We start from the raw sequence: 17,901 nt of genomic DNA on the forward strand, positions 1-17,901 counted from the left end.
GTAATCCCAGCACTTTGGGAGGCCGAGACGGGCGGATCACGAGGTCAGGAGATCGAGACCATCCCAACATGGGCTAACATAGTGAAACCCCGTCTCCACTAAAAAATACAAAAAACTAGCCGGGCGAGGTGGCGGGCGCCTGTAGTCCCAGCTACTCGGGAGGCTGAGGCAGGAGAATGGCGTGAACCTGGGAGGCGGAGCTTGCAGTGAGCTGAGATTCGGCCACTGCACTCCAGCCTGGGCGACAGAGTGAGACTCCGTCTCAAAAAAAATAAATAAATAAAATAAAATGCTTATGCTGACTGTTAAAAATTGTTAAAATCGTTAAAGGCCAATGGGGCCAACTTAGATAAATATATTAAAACTTGTGTTAGTGTTGGAGGGGCTATTTATAATGCTCAATTATTTGCTGGAGCTTTGTCTAAAGCCTTAAAAGGAAATAACAAACAAGGTGTTTGCTTTCAGTGTGATAAACCTAGACATTTCAAAAAAGAATGTCATAAAAATTGAACACTTTTATCCCTCAAGGCAGAAAGCTGCCTTCAGAGGTGTACAAATGTTGTGGTAAAGGTCGACATTGGACAAATAAATGTCGTTCCAAAACTGATAAAAGTGGAAATTTACTGTCTCCTCTCCTGGGAAATGGGAGCCGGGGCCCACAGGCTTGGGACCCCAACAATTACAATACAAGTCTACTACAATACCCAGTGAGCAATGACCTACAACATCAAGGAATAAATTCAAGTCCTCCTTAAGGATCCCACACCTTACCCCAGTTTCTCAGCTTTATGCGGCAACTAAGTAGAGCGCCGCTGCTGACTTAGTTATTACTCAACCTTTTACCTTGTCTCCTAATAGAGGAGTATATAAATTAGCTATTAGAGTGTGTGGCCCTTTGCCAAAAGGACATGTAGGACTTTTGTTAGGTCAAAACAACAGTGCTATACGGAAGTTAATGATGATTCCAGAAATCATTGATCTTGATGTTACTAATAAAATTCTTATTATGGTACAAGTTTCACAATTTATACGCCTAGAGGCAGGGGAACGTATTCTCAATAGGGAGGGTTTGGTAGCACAGAAAAAACTGTTTTTTGGGAAACTTTAGTTTCTAATCAAAAGCCCTTATGTTCATTGCACATTAATGGAATAGTTTTTAAAGAGTTAATTGATACGGGGGTGAATATGTCTATCATTTGTTTAAATTAGTGGCCTATACAATGGGAAAAATAAGTTTCAGTTATGCTCGCTGGCTTGGGTGCTGCTTCTGTGGTTTATCAAAACGTAGAACCTTTAACCTGTGTCGGTCCTAAAGGTTAACAAGGTCAAGTGTTTTTTTATATTGTTCCTATCAATATTAATCTTTGGGAACAAGATCTTTCACAACAATTTGCTGCTTTTTTAAACATTTGTCATATTTCCTTAGCTGCCAAAAATATGATGTTCAAAATGGGCTACAATCCTTTAAACTCATAGCCACCACTCCTATTTAGGTGAAACAGTGACCATTATCTAAAGAAATACTTAGGACTTTATAAGAGTAAGTCAAAAAACAAATGGCCGAGAGGAATATAAAGCCACGTATTTCTGCATGGAATTCCCGTCTTTGTCTTGTCTTAAAACTATAAATGTTTACATTAAACCTAGGGAAAGTTTACAGCCTGGTCTTCCTAATCCTGCCCTTATCCCACAAAGTTAAAAATTAATGGTCATAGATCTCAAAAATTGTTTTTTCTCTATTCCATTACAATCTCAAGATTGTAAAAAGTTTGCCTTTATTATTCCTAAAAATAATAATGGACAACCTATTCAAAAATATCAGTAGAAGCTTCTTCCGCAGGGTATACTTAATAGCCCTACTGTATGTCAAAAATTCTTACATAGGACTTTAAATCCTGTAAAAAATTAGTTTCCAACTGTGTTAATTTATCATATGGATCTTCTCTGTCCCTGTTTTTAATAATTCTCAGCCACTTTCTCGATATCAATGGAAAGTTTTACCTCAAGGTATGTTAAACAGCCCTACCTTGTGTCAAGAATTTGTCCATAGGGCCTTGGATCCTGTTCGAAAGCATCATCCTTCTGTTCTTTTATATCATTATATGGATGACATTATTCTTGCTGCACCCACCAGAGAAAAGCAGCAAGATGCTTTTGTATCATTACAAACTCAGCTTTCTTTCTACTCACTTAATATTGCCACAGAAAAAATTTAACTGGATTTTCCTATTCAATATTTACGTTATACCTTGGGGGCACAAAATATTCGACCCAAAAAAATTCAAATTCGACGTGATCATTTAAAAACATTAAATGATTTTCAAAAGCTTCTAGGAGACATTAATTGGATGCGTTCTGTTTTAGGAATACCAACATATCAGTTATAACATCTTTTTTCTATTCTAGAAGGAGACAGTCACTTGGACAACTCACGCCATTTAACTCCTTTGGCTTTACAGGAACTCCAGCTTGTAGAAGAGCAACTTCAAAAGGCCCATTTACATTATCTCCTTCCCGGTGTTCCCCTTTCCTTTTGTTTATTTCATACTTTACATTCTCCCACAGGAATGATTCATCAAACTAATCGACCACTAAAATGGATCTTTTTGTCCAATAACATATCTAAACGCTTGGCTACTTATATCGATCGTTTAGCTGAACTGATCATCAAAGGACAGCATCACTGTTGACAACTTTGGGGAGGAGATCCTTTCTTAATTATCTCTCAATTCACTCATAGTCAGATCACTTATCTTCTTGCAACTTCTGATTCTTGGCAAGTTGCTTGCGCTTCTTTAGTTGGACAATTTTCTACCCAATATCCTAAGTCTCCAATCTTTTCATTTTTTAGGCAACATTCTGTGTTGCCTTTCTCACCAATTTCTGTATTTCCTGTTCAAGGTCCTACCTTTTTTACTGATGCTAGTAGCAATGGTAAGGCTGGATATTGGAGTGTTCATCAATCTCGAGTTACAGTTTATCCTTATCCCTCGGTGCAACAGGGAGAATTGTTTGCTGTTCTGATGATCTTACTTGATTTCCCTACTACTGGTTGTAACATTGTTAGTGATTCTCAATACGCCGTTTATGTTACTTATATTTCTCAGGCCACTTTACCTCTTTGTGCTACTTCTTCTCTTCAAAAACTCTTTTCCTTGTTATCTTCTACTTTGAGCCAACGTTGAGCTCCTTTATTCATCACTCATCTTCGTTCTCATTCTCAACTTCCTGGACCATTAGTTCATGGTAATACTCAGATTAATTCGCTTTTAATAGGCCACCTACATGCTGCAGAACAAAAATATACTCTACATCACACTAATAGTTCTGACCTTCAATGACGGTTTCATTTAACTTATAAACAAGCTCGTTCTCTGGCCGGGCGCGGTGGCTCAAGCCTGTAATCCCAGCATTTTGGGAGGCCAAGACGGGCGGATCACGAGGTCAGGAGATCGAGACTATCCTGGCTAACATGGTGAAACCCCGTCTCTACTAAAAAATACAAAAAATTAGCCGGGCGAGGCGGCGGGCGCCTGTAGTCCCAGCTACTTGGGAGGCTGAGGCAGGAGAATGGCGTGAACCTGGGAGGCGGAGCTTGCAGTGAGCTGAGATCCGGCCACTGCACTCCAGCCTGGGGGACAGAGTGAGACTCTGTCTCAAAAAAAAAAAAAAACCTCGTTCTCTTATTCGAGCTTGTCTTTCCTGTGCTCCTTTGAGCATTCCATCCTTCCATCCTGGGGTTAATCCACGAGGTGTCCCTTCTTTTGGACGATTAAAGTATGTTCATTATACCATTGATACCTTTTCTCATTTCTGTTATTACTCATCTCTTAGCTTGTTACGCCATCATGGGCATTCCTCTTATACTTAAAACTAATAATGCCCCTGCCTATGTCCCTCGTAAATTACAAGTTTTCTTACAGCAATACAATATTCAACATATCGGTATCCCGGGCAACAGTCAAAGTCAAGCCATCATTGAGCGCGCAAATTTAACTTTAAAAACTCAACTATTAAAACAAAACAAAAAGGGGGAAATGAGCCCCCCAGAAACCAGATTTTGAAGGTTCTTTTTACCTTAATTTTTTTGAATCAATGGAGACAATTGCAAGATTCCGCTGCCGTAACCCATCTTTCCTCACCTCCCTTGGTGATAGTCCCTGCTGACAATTTAAAGGTTTGGTATCCTAATGAAGAAGGTAAGTATGTTCAAGGGCAAGTTCTAAAACAGGGACAGGGCTATGCTCTTGTCCTTACAGGGAGCGGACCTGAGTGGTTTCCTACAAGATGATTGAAACCCTGTTGAAAAGAAAACTGGATTCAGCATGCATTTCTTCCTTTGTTGGATGTGCCTCGGTGGGGGACTTACTTCTCTTAGTGAGGCTTTGTATGAATATTGGACTTATATTCACCTTCCGCCCTTGTATCAGGGAGTCGCCTGGGGGGAGGCGGAAATTAAGGTTTTCACCAATGACACTACTTGGATGCCGTCCCCCTATATAGACAAGGACAATATAGAATGGGAAACGGGAATTATAAACAACACATATCAATTTGGAGTGGAAGGACTTCCAATATGTATGGGAAATAGTTCTCATTGTCTCCGAAAATCACATGAAGCCTGGGCTGTTCGCTATAATCATAGTCATGTGGCTGCTAATACTGTTATTATTGTAACTAGAAGCTTTTAATATAATCATACTGTATATAGTAATGAAACTATTCCTAGTTCTTTACTTTTTTGTCCTATTCTAGAGATTTCTCCTAATATTGAGGTGCTGGAGTGACAACAATGTCAGGGAACTAAACCCCGGATTTTATTAGAATACAATGGAATGTAAATAACTGATTGGAGTGTGCACGGTGATTTTCAAATAAAATTTAGTCACATACCTTTGAAATGACACTGGGTAAATAAAAGTATTGCCGCTAACAGTAATGAAACCTTGGTATGGCGTGAAGGAGGCCTGAAGTACAGAGTCATCTTTGGAAGTTGTTAGCTGCAGGCGATGCCATTAGCACTTTTGTGGGGAATATGTCCCTTAATCTTTCTAACCCAACTAACTCCTTTCATATTCAGTTATATCGAAATACCTCCTGATATATTATTGCTTGTGTCCGTAAGCCCTACCTATTATTAGCAGGGAGTTTGACATGGGATAATGATACGGGGATTGTTAATTGTACAGATACGTGTACATTTTTGTCTTGCCTCAATCATTTCTGGTGGCACAACTTTACTGGGGATATTTATATCCTCAGGGCTCGTAAGGAAATTTGGCTACCTGTTAACCTTACGCGACCATGGGGGGCATCACCTCTTGAAACTTATATTTGGACTTCTCTCCAGCGAACCCGCCATGCCCTTGGACTTATAATTGCCTCGGCGATGAGTCTTGTTGCCATCGCCTCCACTGCGACCGTAGCAGGACTCGCTCTTCATCAAAGTATACAAAATGCTGAATTTGTGCAGCAATGGCACGAGCAATCTCACCGGTTATGGCTTCAACAACGAAACATTGATTCTCAACTTGCTGAAAGATTGGACAACATGGAGCAAGCATTGACATGGCTTGGAGATCAGCTCACTGTACTTAGTACTCAGATAACATTACAATGTGATTGGAACTCCACTCAACTTTGTGTAACGCCTGTGCCTTTTAACATCTCTCAAAATTGGACCGTAATCCGAAAATTATTAGTAGGCCATAAAAATATTAGTTTGGACATCCAAGAGCTCACTCAGAACATTTCTGAAGCATTTTGACAACAATTACATGTGTTGTCCGGAACCGTAACCCTGCAAGAGCTGGGTCAGCGCCTTGCTGCCTTTAACCCATGGACCCAGATGAAAACATGGATTTCTACAATCTCTGGAAGTATATTGTTTTGGGCACTCAGATTGGGTCTACTTCTTTTGGTGATCCGATGCTCCCTCCATCGCCTCCAAAAACAAAAGAAAACACAGGAACAAATATAGGCTACCTTTTAGGATTGAGGCAAAACAAAACAAAAAGGGGGAAATGCAGGGGCCTTTGGAAACAGTATGCTGAGAATAGATAGGGCTCAAGGACAGTATCTCCAATTGAACTTTTAATGAACTCCCGTAGGCACCAAGAAGGCAGGCAGATAAGGAAGAGCATAGAAACAAGGAACTGAGTAGAAGGTTACATGTGGGAAAAGAAAGTTTGTTTTGCATTGCATTCTTTCTGCTGACGTGGGGTTTATGGAGTATAAATAAAGTGAGGCGGAGGCTCTGAGCGCGGCCGCCATGTTCTCTGTGTGTCTTTGTCTTTTGTGTGTTCTTTCATTCTCCACCACCCCCGGCACGGACCCCAACACACCACTTTTCACATTTTGCCCCAGGTATTCTTTCTTTCTCTCTCTTTCTCTCTATAGTGATGGTAAGGTAGAGAAAGTAAGCTGCAGACATCATGGCACTTTACAACTAAATCCTTCAGCAGGTGTTGACCCCAAATAATGTCGTTCTCTAACATAATTGCAATATTATTATTTCACATAAGAATATTTATATTAATATAATCTGTTATACAGTCCATATCTAAATATCTCCAGTTGGCCCCTAATTGGAGTATGGACTGTATTACAGTTAGATTATTAACTTATTTTTTGTTTTGTGAGATGGAGTTTCGCTCTGTGGCCCAGGCTGGAGTGCAGTGGAGCAATCTTGGCCCACTGCAACCTCTGCCTCCCTGGTTCAAATGATTGTCCTGCCTTAGTTTCCCAAGTAGCTGGGATTACAGGTGCCTGCCACCACGCCTGGCTAATTTTTTTTAATTTTTAGTAGAGACAGGATTTTACCATGTTGGCCAGGCTGGATCTTGAACTCTCAACCTCAGGTGATCCGCCCACCTTGGCCTCCCAAAGTGCTGGGATTACAGGCATGAGCCACCGTGAACTTATTGTTAATGGTCACTCATTGTACATGGTTGTCACATCTCTCTTGTCTCTTTAAATACAGAACAGAGCTGGATATGGTGAACTGTAGTCCCAGCTGTTCAGGAGGCTAAGGTGGGAGGATCATTTGAGCCCAGGAGTTTAAGGCTGCAGTGAGCTATGATCGAACCACTGCACTCCAGCCCAGGTGACAGAGTATGACCTATCTCCAAATAAATATAGAACTGCAGACCTGGCAAAGTTATTTTGTAGAATGGCCTACATTTTGGATTTGTCTGAATGCTGCTTTTTGTTTTCAATGTTTTCCTGGAATAGTCCTTGGTTTTACGGAAGAAAAATGAAATGAGAAGCTTGTGTGCTGATAGTGAAGAGGAAGGGAGATATTCCTGTTTTATTTGTGGGAGCAGATTTGTATCAGCCTCACCTTCCCCTTTGGTGTTGTCGAGAGGATTATATGCAGACTGCCCCCAGCCTACCACTGGCAGGGTGTGTTGGTGCATCTGGGTGTGTTTGGTGTGAGGAGGTAGCTCCGGGGCTCCTCCTGGGATGGTGTCCCATAGCCCCTTTGGTGGGGTGATCCCTGCAGGAGACTGAGTGGTGTGGCCGGCTCCCTTGCCTGAAGCTGTTATTTTGTTCCCTCCTGGGTTTCCTTGCTTATTGGGTAGAGGCCTGCTGTGTTCACTAACTAGGGTACTAGTGACAGAAACCTCTCTCAAACTGGTTTAAGAGAAAAAAAGAAACCTAAAGGAAAAACAAAGTCCATGAAAACTTTTGTTAACCGATAAGGTTAAGAACACTGGCTTTGGCTGAGTGTGGTGGCTCAAGCCTTTAATCTCAGAACTTTGGGAGGCCGAGGCAGGCAGATCACCTGAGGTCAGGAGTTCAAGACCAGCCTGGCCAACATGGTGCGTGGTGGCAGGCACCTGCAATCCCAGCTACTCGAGAGGCTGAGGCACGAGAATCGTTTGAACCCAGGAGGTGGAGGTTGCAGTGAGCCGAGATCACGCCACTGTACTCCAGCCTGGGTGATAGAGTGAGACTCAGTCTCAAAAAAAAAAAAAAAAAAAAAAAAAAAACTGGCTTCAGAACCAGCTAGATCCAGGCAGCTGCAGCAGCATCAGACCATCTATTTGTCCCTATCTCTTGGCTCTACTTTCTGCATTCATTTGATTCACAGGCTCCTCTCCTCCCATGTTGTAAGGCAGCCACCGGCAGCTCCAGTCTGCCACTTTGGAAACCTCAGTGGGTATAATTAAGCTGCTTCCTTCTATAGTACCTGTAAAAATTCAGTGTTCACTCTGTTTGGACCGACTAGGTGTATGTGCCCATTCCTGAAGCAATCATAGTGAATTGGGGAATAGAATACATGAATTGAGGCCAGCAGTGGTGGCTTACACCTGTAATCCCAGCACTTTGGGAAGCCAAGACAGGAGGATCACTTGAGGCCAGGAGTTCAAGACCAGTGTGGGCAACAAAGTGAGACCCTGTCACTACAAAAATTTAAAAAATTAACTGAGCATGATGGTGCACACCTATAGTCCTAGTCACCCAGGAGACGAGGTCAGGAGGATTGCTTATGCCCAGGGAGTTGAGGCTGCAGTAAGCTATGATTATGCTACTGAACTCCAGCCTGGGTGACAGAGCAAGACCCTGTCTCTGAAAAAACAAAAACAACAACAACAAAAAAAACACATGAATTTGAATTTGAATTGGCCAAGCCTGCATCATGTACCTACCCCAGAGCTTAGGCTGCGTAGACTGAGAAAGGGAGAGCCCCATCTAAACCACAAAAACCAACAGTGGTCAGAGTGCTCCCCAGGGGAACATCAAGGTACTGACAGCCAGATGAAGGGACCTGGGCACGGAGCAGGCAGGCAGATTCCTCTTCGTCTGGTGACGGGCATTGTGAGTCTCTGGCAAAGTCAGCTCCTCATTTCCTGGGGCTCTGTTCCTCTTCATTTTGGATTTTGTGTAAGTCAGTGTCCACAGGACCATTTGTGTCTGGGTCTCAGCTCTGCTTGTTAGTAGCTATGCGATCCTGGACAGAAGAATTAGTCTTTCTAGGTCTCAGTTTACTCATCTGGAAAGGAAGATGATGTTCATGTTCCTTCCTTTTTTTTTTTTTTTTTGGAGATGGACTCTTATGTCACCCAGACTAGAGTGCAGTGCCATCATCTCAGCTCACTGAGACCTTTACCTCCCAGGTTCAAGCAATTATCCTGCCTCAGCCTCCTGAGTAGCTAGGACTACAGGCGCCCACCACCACGCCTGGCTAATTTTTTGTATTTTTAGTAGAGACAGGGTTTCGCCATGTTGGCTAGGCTGGTCTCGAACTCCTGACCTCGTAATCCACCCAGCTCGGCCTCCCAAAGTGCTGGGATTACAGGCGTGAGTCATTGCGCCCAGCCAAAAACTATCTTATTCCCCATACCTATTCCTCTTCCTACACTGTCTGTGTAGGAGAAAGTCACTGCTATTTACCCAGTCCTTCAAACTAGCACCTCAGCAGCCTATTTTTCCTTTTACTTCCCCTGTTCTTGCACATCTAATCATCTGATGCTTCCTGTTCTCTCTCCCAAATGATCAGAAAACTTTTCCGTCCACTTCAGTCATTTCCACTGCCTTTAGCCTTACCTGTTCTCCCAGATGAACGTAATGTTTCTCTCTCTCTCTTTTTTTTTTTTTTTTGAGACAATCTCTCTCTCTTGCCCAGGCTGGAGTTCAATGGTGTGATCTTGGCTCACTGCAACCTCCACCTCCTGGGTTCAAGCGATTCTCCTGCCTCAGCCTCTCGAGTAGATGGGACTACAGGCGACGCCAGCACGCCAGGTTAATTTTTGTATTTTTAGTAGAGATGGGGTTTCACCATGTTGGCCAGGCTGTTCTCAAACTCCTGACCTCAAATGATCCAGCCACCTTGGCCTCCCAACGTAATGTCTCTTAATTGGTCCCATTGCTTCCATCAGCCCTTCTCTATTGTGCAGGGAGACCTCACTGCAAACACATCTGATAGAGACTCCTCACCTCTGTGTGGTTCAGTGACTCTCATGTTTCCGGAACAAAATTTAAACTCTACTTAAACTCTAGTGCTGGACAGTGAATGAGCCTTTGAATTCCAGGTTCATCTACTGTTTAGCAGTGTAGCCTCCGACAACTGAACTCTAAGCCTTTGTTTTGTTCATCTGCCTAAACTCACTGAGCAGTCATGGGACCTTGGGGAAGTTACTTGATTTTTCCATCTAGATTTATGCTGTAAAATGTGTACAATGGGACTGTTTCTGAGGGTTAAATGAGTATGCCACAGTTGGAACACTGTCAGGCACATAATGCTTGCCAGATGTTGACTGTTCATCTTTATCCTATGAGGCCAATGGTACCCCACTGTGGGGTTCTCAATTTTGTATAAGAAACTAATGCTTTGTGATTTGTTAGGGAAAGAAATATCTGAGGCCGGGCGTGATGGCTCACGCCTGTAATCCCAGCACTTTGGGAGGCTGAGGCGGGCGGATCCCCTGGGGTCAGGAGTTCAAGACCAGCCTAACCAACATGGTGAAATCCTCGTCCCTACTAAAAATACAAAAATTAGCCAGATGTGATGGCATGCGCCTGTAGTCCCAGATACTCGGGAGGCTGGTGCTGGAGAATCGCTTGAATCTGGGAGGTGGAGGTTGCAGTGAGCCGAGATCATGCCACTGCACTCTAACCTGGTCGACAGAGTGACACTCCATCTCAAAAGATAATAAATAAGTAAATAAAAGAAATATCTGAGTACCCCTGCCATGGAAAGAAGAAACAGAGGGAGAAAAGGGAGTTGGTAGGTCCTAGCATTACAGAGCTGAGAAGGATGTGTTCAGTCCCTATTTTATAGACCAGGAGGGGAAAGTGTGATGTGTCCCAGGCTTTCATTCAGGATACACAGCCATAACTCTCTACTGAGAGTGGGACCAGGGCCCTGGGGGTAGCTATGATCAAGTTACAGACAAGAACTAACACTTATAGGAAAGGAGAGAAGCATTTAGTTAGAAAAGCAGTCAAAAATTTGTGTATAACTACATTTGGTGAACAAATGAAAGCTGTCAGACTCTGAAAAACAGAAATGCTGGTGGAACTGACTTTAGTAACTGAGATTTTCTTTCATTTTTTTTTTCTGAGACACCCTTGTCACCCAGGCTGGAGTGCAATGGTGCAATCTTGGCTCACTGTGCAACCTCCGCCTCCTGGATTCAAGCAGTTATCCTGCCTTAGCCTCCCATGTAGCTAGGATAGCAGGTGCCCGCCACCATGCTGAGCTAATGTTTTGTAGTTTTAGTAGAGATGGGGTTTCACCATATTGGCCAGGCTGGTCTCGAATTCCTGAGCTTGGGTGATCCACCCCACTCAGCCTCCCAAAGTGCTAGGATTATAGGCGTGAGCCACCGCTCCCGGCCATACCAGGGTTTTCTATTGAGTTTATTGCTAAGGGTGACTTCCAATAACAACCCCCTGCACTTTTCTCAGGACTGGAAAGCTCAGGCAGCCCGGGGTGAATAAAAGCCTGAGTAGTGCAGTCAGCACAGAGGGGCAGGGTGGCCACAAGGTGGGCAGCAGCAGGGATGGGCATTGTGAGGCCTTGGGTGGGGCTGTGGGGCTGGACATTGTGAGTCACTAGCCTGGCCTGGCTGTTTCTTGGTAACCAGGTGACATAGGAACCTTTGTGGGTTATAGGCATCAGCCAGGGCCAGCAGCCCTCAGTCGGTAGCTAGGAGGAGGAGGAGGAGGAGCTCCGACTGTGCTGTCTCCCAGCAGTTTTTGTGCCTCTCGGCGCTTATTGTGTTCATTTATTTTTCAGAGAAGACAGCAGGTCCCCGACCTCATAGACTAGCCACTTTAGGAGGTGGCGGCAAATTAAGGGTTGAGGCCCCAGATCTACCTGGAGTCAGGCTGCTTCTACTAGTGCTGTGCCAGCCTCAGTAGTGTGGCTGCTCGGGCAGCACCGTTTCAGTTTCATCAAAGGCTCAGGCAGGAGTGGAGTCTGGGTGCCCCATGGGGTGTATACTGACCTGTTGTATCGACTCCAGATGTAGATGGTGCAGGGGGAAGGTGGCACCCTCTTATGAATCTGATACTTACGAGGCTGTGGCTGCTGCAACATCAGAATCCACTACTGTAGAGCCTGGCAAGCTGGATGTGGGAGCCACGGAGGGCCATGACCTGCAGCACATCAGCAACCAAAAGATGCCCACAGGTAAAAAAGCCATGGGTGTCGTTTACTCTCCGGCACACCTGTGGCCACCCTCACCCCCTTCCCATAGCCTCATCCCCAGAGACATCCTCGGCTTCCAGCTCCATCCCATAACCAGCTTTCCCAGATCTGGGGCATGGGGGCAAAGGCTGACTCTGCCTCTTGTCTTTGTCACTGAGCCTTTTTTGATCTAGAAAAGGGAGAGCCCTTTTCTCAATGAAATTTCAAAACCCCAATTTTGGAGTGCCCGTCCCATTCTCTAGCCTTACCTATCCAGCCAGTTTGGTACCTAAATGGAGGAACCAGGTAAGGATCAGATTGTTTCTTCCATCCTTTAAGGTAGCTTATTTTTTTTTAATTTTATTTATTTATTTGTTTATTTATTCATTCATTCATTCATTCATTCGTTCATTCATTCATATGGAGTCTCACTCTGTTGCCCAGGCTGGAGTGCAGTGGTGCGATCTCAGCTCACTGCAACCTCTGCCTCCTGGGTTCAAGTGATTCTGTAGCCTCAGCTTCCGGAGTAGGGCCTACCCGTGCCTGCCATCACTCCCGGCTAATTTTTTGTATTTTTAGTAGAGATGGGGTTTCACCGTGTTAGCCAGGATGGTCTCTATCTCCTGACCTCATGATCCGCCCACCTCAGCCTCCCAAAGTGCTGGGATTACAGGCATGAGCCATCACGCCCAGCCCATAATTTAATTTTTTTTAAAGTTCTGAGATACATGTGAGGATGTACAGTTTTGTTACATGGGTGAAAGTGTGCCATGGTGGTTTGCTGCACCTGTCAACCCATCACCTAGGTATGAAGCCCTGCGTGCATTAGCTGTTTATCCAGATGCTCTCCCTTCACCTGTCCCGACAGGCCCCAGTGTGTGTTGTTCTCCTCTCTAACACTGTACATAGTCTAAGACCACTCCCTTGCTGATGACAAATCTGAGTGATAGGTCGCGGGGGACTCTCTTGCCTGTTTTTGTCTGGAGAGCCTGCCTGGCTTCCGGTTCCTGATAAGAGTGAGGACCTGGAGTGCAGTGTGAGAAACAGATGGCTCAGTGAAGAACTGTGATCATCCACTGGAGACCCTGGAAACAGCCATATCATTTAGATGGTGTGGGTTTGTGTGCAGGAGGGTTGGGAGGTAGCTAGGGGTAAATTAATGTGTAGTGATTGTGAGTGTGTTTGTAAATGTGTGTTTTCCCCCAAAAATGTGGCCCCCATGCCCAGCACAGTACAAGTGTCACTTTTCTTGAATTCCTGGCCTATGTGGTCCTCTCACCTCAGCCTCCCGAGTCATGTCTTCTAATAAAAAGGAAACAAAACTTCAGCACCACCATACACTTTACATAAATGACCTCTTTCCTCCCTCACCACAGCTGTACCTGAAGGTCAGTTTAATATCCCTACTCCTTAGCTGGAGAGAGTGCAGAAAGGAGTGAACCCAGATTCTGACCTCCTGAATGGAGGAGGCAAAAGTGAACCCAGAAATGGGTCCCAGTGTTGATGGTCTTTATTACTCAACTGTGTCATCACTCAGGCTTGGTGACAGGACCCCACACCAGGGAGCTCCAGCACCTATGTGTGCCCCTGGAACTGTGTGACCTATAAGCTGCCAAACTTTGCCCATCATCAAATGAGGCCCCAGTGGTCACAAAACCCGGGGTAGCAAAAGGTACACGGAACAACAGACGTTTGCATGGAGATTACTGTGAAATACACATAGAAAGCCCACAGGCTTCTGGGCAGCTCACAGATTCTGAGAAGTGTAAGGGTTCACATAGAACAGTGCAGGTCAACATCTGTCAGTGCTGGGCTCATTCCTCAACACTTGGTCAAAGCAGGTAAGGATCAAGAAGATATTGCATTGTATTTAATAATATGACTACCTCAAGCCTTAGAAATGCTCCAATCCAGGGCTGGGCATGGTGGCTCACACCTGTAATCCTAGCACTTTGGGAGGCCAAGGCAGCAGATCACCTGAGGTCAGGAGTTTGAGACCAGCCTGGCCAATGTGGTGAAAGCCTGTCTCTACTAAAAATACAAAAATTAGTCAGGCATAGTGGCCCATACCTGTAATCCCAGCTACTTGGGAGGCTGAGGCTGGAGAATCACTTGAACCTGGGAGGTGGAGGTTGCAGTGAGCCTAGATCGAGCCACTGCACACTCCAGCCTGGGTGACAGAGTGAGACTCTGTCTCAGAAAAATAAAGAAAGAAATAAAAAGAGATGCTCCAATCTATAGCAGACAGACAAGGGCCAATGCCACATCAGAACTCAGGACAGCATTATCGTTAGCCTGGTGCCCATCACCCTCACTGGAGACCTCCTGCACAGCTAGGTGAGTGAGGCTCAGCACTCACCAGGTACTGATCCCCGTGATGGACTGTCCCACTGTCGGGGGCTGGGGCAAGCATGAGCAGCCACTGACTCAGTCGATGCACACACAGTGTAAAGAAATGGAAGACATGGGCTGGGTGTGGTGGCTCATACCTGTCATCCCAGCACTTTGGGAGGCCCAGGTGGGTGGATTGCCTGAGGTTAGGAGTTCGAGACCAGCCTGACCAACCTGGTGAAACCCTGTCTCTACTGAAAATACAAAAATTAGCTGAGTGTAGTGGCGGGTGCCTGTAATCCCAGCTACTCGGGAGACTGACGCAGAGAATCACTTGAACCCAAGAGGCGGAAGTTGCAGTGAGCTGAGATCGAGCCATTGCACTCCAGCCTGAATGACTGAGCAAGACTCCATCTCAAAAAAAAAAAGGAAAAAAGAGAAGAGCGGAGGAGAAATGTCTAACAGGGTTAGTACTCATATCTCTGAGACCCCTTCTGAGTAGGAGTGAGCAGGACCTGGTCTTCCTGTCTGCCGAGAGCATGGTGTGGACGTCATCCTGAATGCCTCAAGAATGGAGTTTCATTGCTTTCTCTTGTCTCCTCCATCTCTGTGCGATGATGACAGTGACACCAGCAGAAATTGGTGAGGAGGCAGAACAGGAATCAGGTCCCCACTTCTCTGACACAGAGCAGACAGGACACAAGTCAGGACAGACACAGACAGGTCCCAGGCCTGATCTTCCTGGGGCTGGGACAGATGAGTTTTTCTTTTTCAGCTCTTCTGGAAGCCACTTGAGGAATGGTCCTTCAGGAGACACTAATGGCCAAGGGTTGTCTGGCCACAAATGTGTTTCTTTTTTTTTTTTTTTTTTTTTTTTTTGAGCTGGAATCTCACTCTGTTGCCCAGGCTGGGGTAGTGCAGTGGTGTGATCTCAGTTCACTGCAACATTCAACTCCCAAGTTCAAGTGATTCTCCTGCCTCAGCCGGCGGAGTAGCTGCAATTGCAGTCATGAGACACCACGCCCAGCTAAGTTTTGTATTTGTAGTACAGACGGGGTTTCTCCATGTTGGCCATGCTGGTCTCAAACTCCTGACATCAGGAGATGGGCCCACCTCAGCCTCCCAAAGTGCTGGGATTACAGGCGTGAGCCACCATGCCTGGCTGACATGTGTTTCAACTGGACAGACCCCCTAGCACTGGGTCTGTAGCTGCAGCACTCCCGAGTAGCAGGGGAGGTGGGGAGGGACACGAGTTCCAGTGCACCAGGAGCTCAGCAAAGGGATAGGGACTGATTTTAGAGTCCAGCTTATCCTTGCAGCTCTTCTGTGGAATCCAGAACACGTCAGTTTCCAGTTATTTTATAGAAGGTTTGGAATCTTCAGTGTCAAACTCTGTCTGCGTTGTATCTTCCCACAGGGTGGATAGAGGAACCCTGGCTATGGGTGTTTCCTGCCAGGGCAGTGACTGTGTCTTCCTCATTAGTCCTTATCCCAGAGCTCAGTCCTGGGGAGAACATGTTAGGCCTCATGGGCATTGTAGTGAACTCATCCCTGGGGTGAGTTCTAGGTCAGCCCTGGGCTGGGATCTAGCGCACGTGTGGAAATGTTCCCTTCTCAGCCTGTCCAGCCTGTTGAGCCCTACACCAACCCTGGAGCCTGCCCCAGCTTCTGAGTCAGGGTCCCTGGGGATGAGGTTGAGCTCCTGAGGACAATGAGGTGCCCCTGCCCCATGGCTCCTGCTTCTCTGATGCTGTCTAGACAGGGTGTGCAGGGCCATGCTCTTCCCCTGTGTGCACGTGCGCCCCCTGCTGGAATCCCCCTGGATCTGGATGTTGTCCTTGTTGTCATATCCCCAGCCCTACACAGTGACTGGCCTTTGTGCACAAGCCTAGGAAGTTACCATAAATGTATGGTGGGAGCACAGCTGTAAACCATTTCGCAAGGAAACACCAGGGGAGGGGGTCATGTCTTCATGTCTGGGTCTCCAGTGCTGTCTAGTGTGATCATCAGTCATATATGTGCCTCTTTATATTTAAATACATTTTAAGTATTTACAAGTAAAAGTTCAGGTCCTGGCGTGGTGTCTCACACCTGTAATTCCAGCACTTTGGGAGGCCAGGGCAGGTGAATCACCTGAGGTCAGGAGTTCGAAACCCCTGGCCAACATGGTGAAACCTCATCTCTACTAAAAATGCAAAAATTAGCCGTGTGTGGTGGTGCGTGCCTGTAATCCCAGCTACTCGGGAAACTGAGGCAGGAGAATCGCCTGAACCCGGGAGGCAGAGGTTGCAGTGAGCTGAGATCATGCCATTGTACTCCAGCCTGGGCAGCAAGAGTGAACCTCCGTCTCAAAAAATTAAAAAAAAAAAAAAAAGAACCTCATTGCAATAGCCACCGTGCAATGGCCCGACAGAATGCTCTTTCACATCTGCTGTGAGCCTGGCTGAGGGGCCGATTGTTGAACTCCTCTAACTTAAAGTGTGCACATCAAAGTGGGAATCTCAGGGCTGTGAGATTGGAGGTGAGACCTATAATGGGCCAGTGGAAGGAAAAAGTTGAAACGTGGTTCGTTCAGTTCCTCTTTCTCACTTGAAGGCTGGCGAGTGTGAGCAATGCCTTTCTAGAGACCTCTGACTCCCCAGAGCCCAGGGAGAGTCTGACAACACTGAGGGAAGGGCAGAGTGATCTCGCGTAACCCAGTGTGGCCTCACCTGGAGTAGGAGTGGGGCGAGTTGCTCTCTGGAATAACTTCTTGTGGAGTTTTTGTCTCTAAAGATTGGCCAATGGACACCGTCCATGAGAGCAGCACAGTGAGGCAGACCTGTAGGTAGAGAATGATACTCTAGGAGGATCTCTGGGAGCAGCTAGGTGACACCTGTTGCTTTGGAATGTAGGAAAAGAGCGATGAAGACAGAACCAAAGGAAATATGTGTAGAAGTCTGACTTGTTCCTTTTGTATTTTAATAAGATAGAGGTGAGACAATTTATGTCCATGGGCTTTGTGTGCTGTGTTTGTAACCATTTTTTTCTTGCTCTGGTGTTTAATGGTTATCTTTCCGGAAGACCAGTTTGTCTTGTCTATGTCACAGCAAACATCAAAGCCTTGATCTTTGACTTGGGAATGCAGAGTCTTACTAGGTCCAGGCACTGACTAAGATGCGAGGTATCTGGTAAGACTCCCTCATGCTCACTACTTGAACATAGTTGTTTCTCTGAGATCGTCTTAAATCTTCAGTCCCACGCTCCATATGCCGCATCCAGCAAAGCTCCCTGAGGGACTCTCAGTCTCCAACCACCAGGGCACTGACATTAACTCTGTGTCCTTTTAGGTTCCCCTGAGGACAGCCTGAGTTTAAAATCTCTACCACCAAGTGAGGAAGACAATGATGATGTCCAGGTAAGATGCCCTTTCTTTTCCTTCAGAGAAAATG

The 17,901-nt window shown here is 45.6% G+C and overlaps 1 protein-coding gene across 4 annotated transcripts in view; it reads left to right on the top strand.

Moving 5' to 3' along the window:
• The window catches only part of LOC712725 (aspartate-rich protein 1), a 68,046-nt gene that overhangs the window by 31,290 nt on the left and 18,855 nt on the right, over positions 1-17,901 (top strand). For 3 of the 4 annotated variants that reach the window (XM_077950306.1, XM_077950303.1, XM_077950304.1), the window contains 2 exons: positions 11,976-12,142; positions 17,800-17,867. In XM_077950306.1, the coding sequence (XP_077806432.1) occupies positions 11,976-12,142; positions 17,800-17,867 (235 nt within the window). Of the gene's footprint in view, positions 1-11,940; positions 12,143-17,799; positions 17,868-17,901 lie in introns of those variants that run through there. The other variant, XM_077950305.1, reaches the window with a different exon arrangement.

The sequence above is a fragment of the Macaca mulatta genome, chromosome 10 (assembly GCF_049350105.2).
Source record: "Macaca mulatta isolate MMU2019108-1 chromosome 10, T2T-MMU8v2.0, whole genome shotgun sequence".
In the NCBI taxonomy this organism is placed as follows: domain Eukaryota; kingdom Metazoa; phylum Chordata; class Mammalia; order Primates; family Cercopithecidae; genus Macaca; species Macaca mulatta.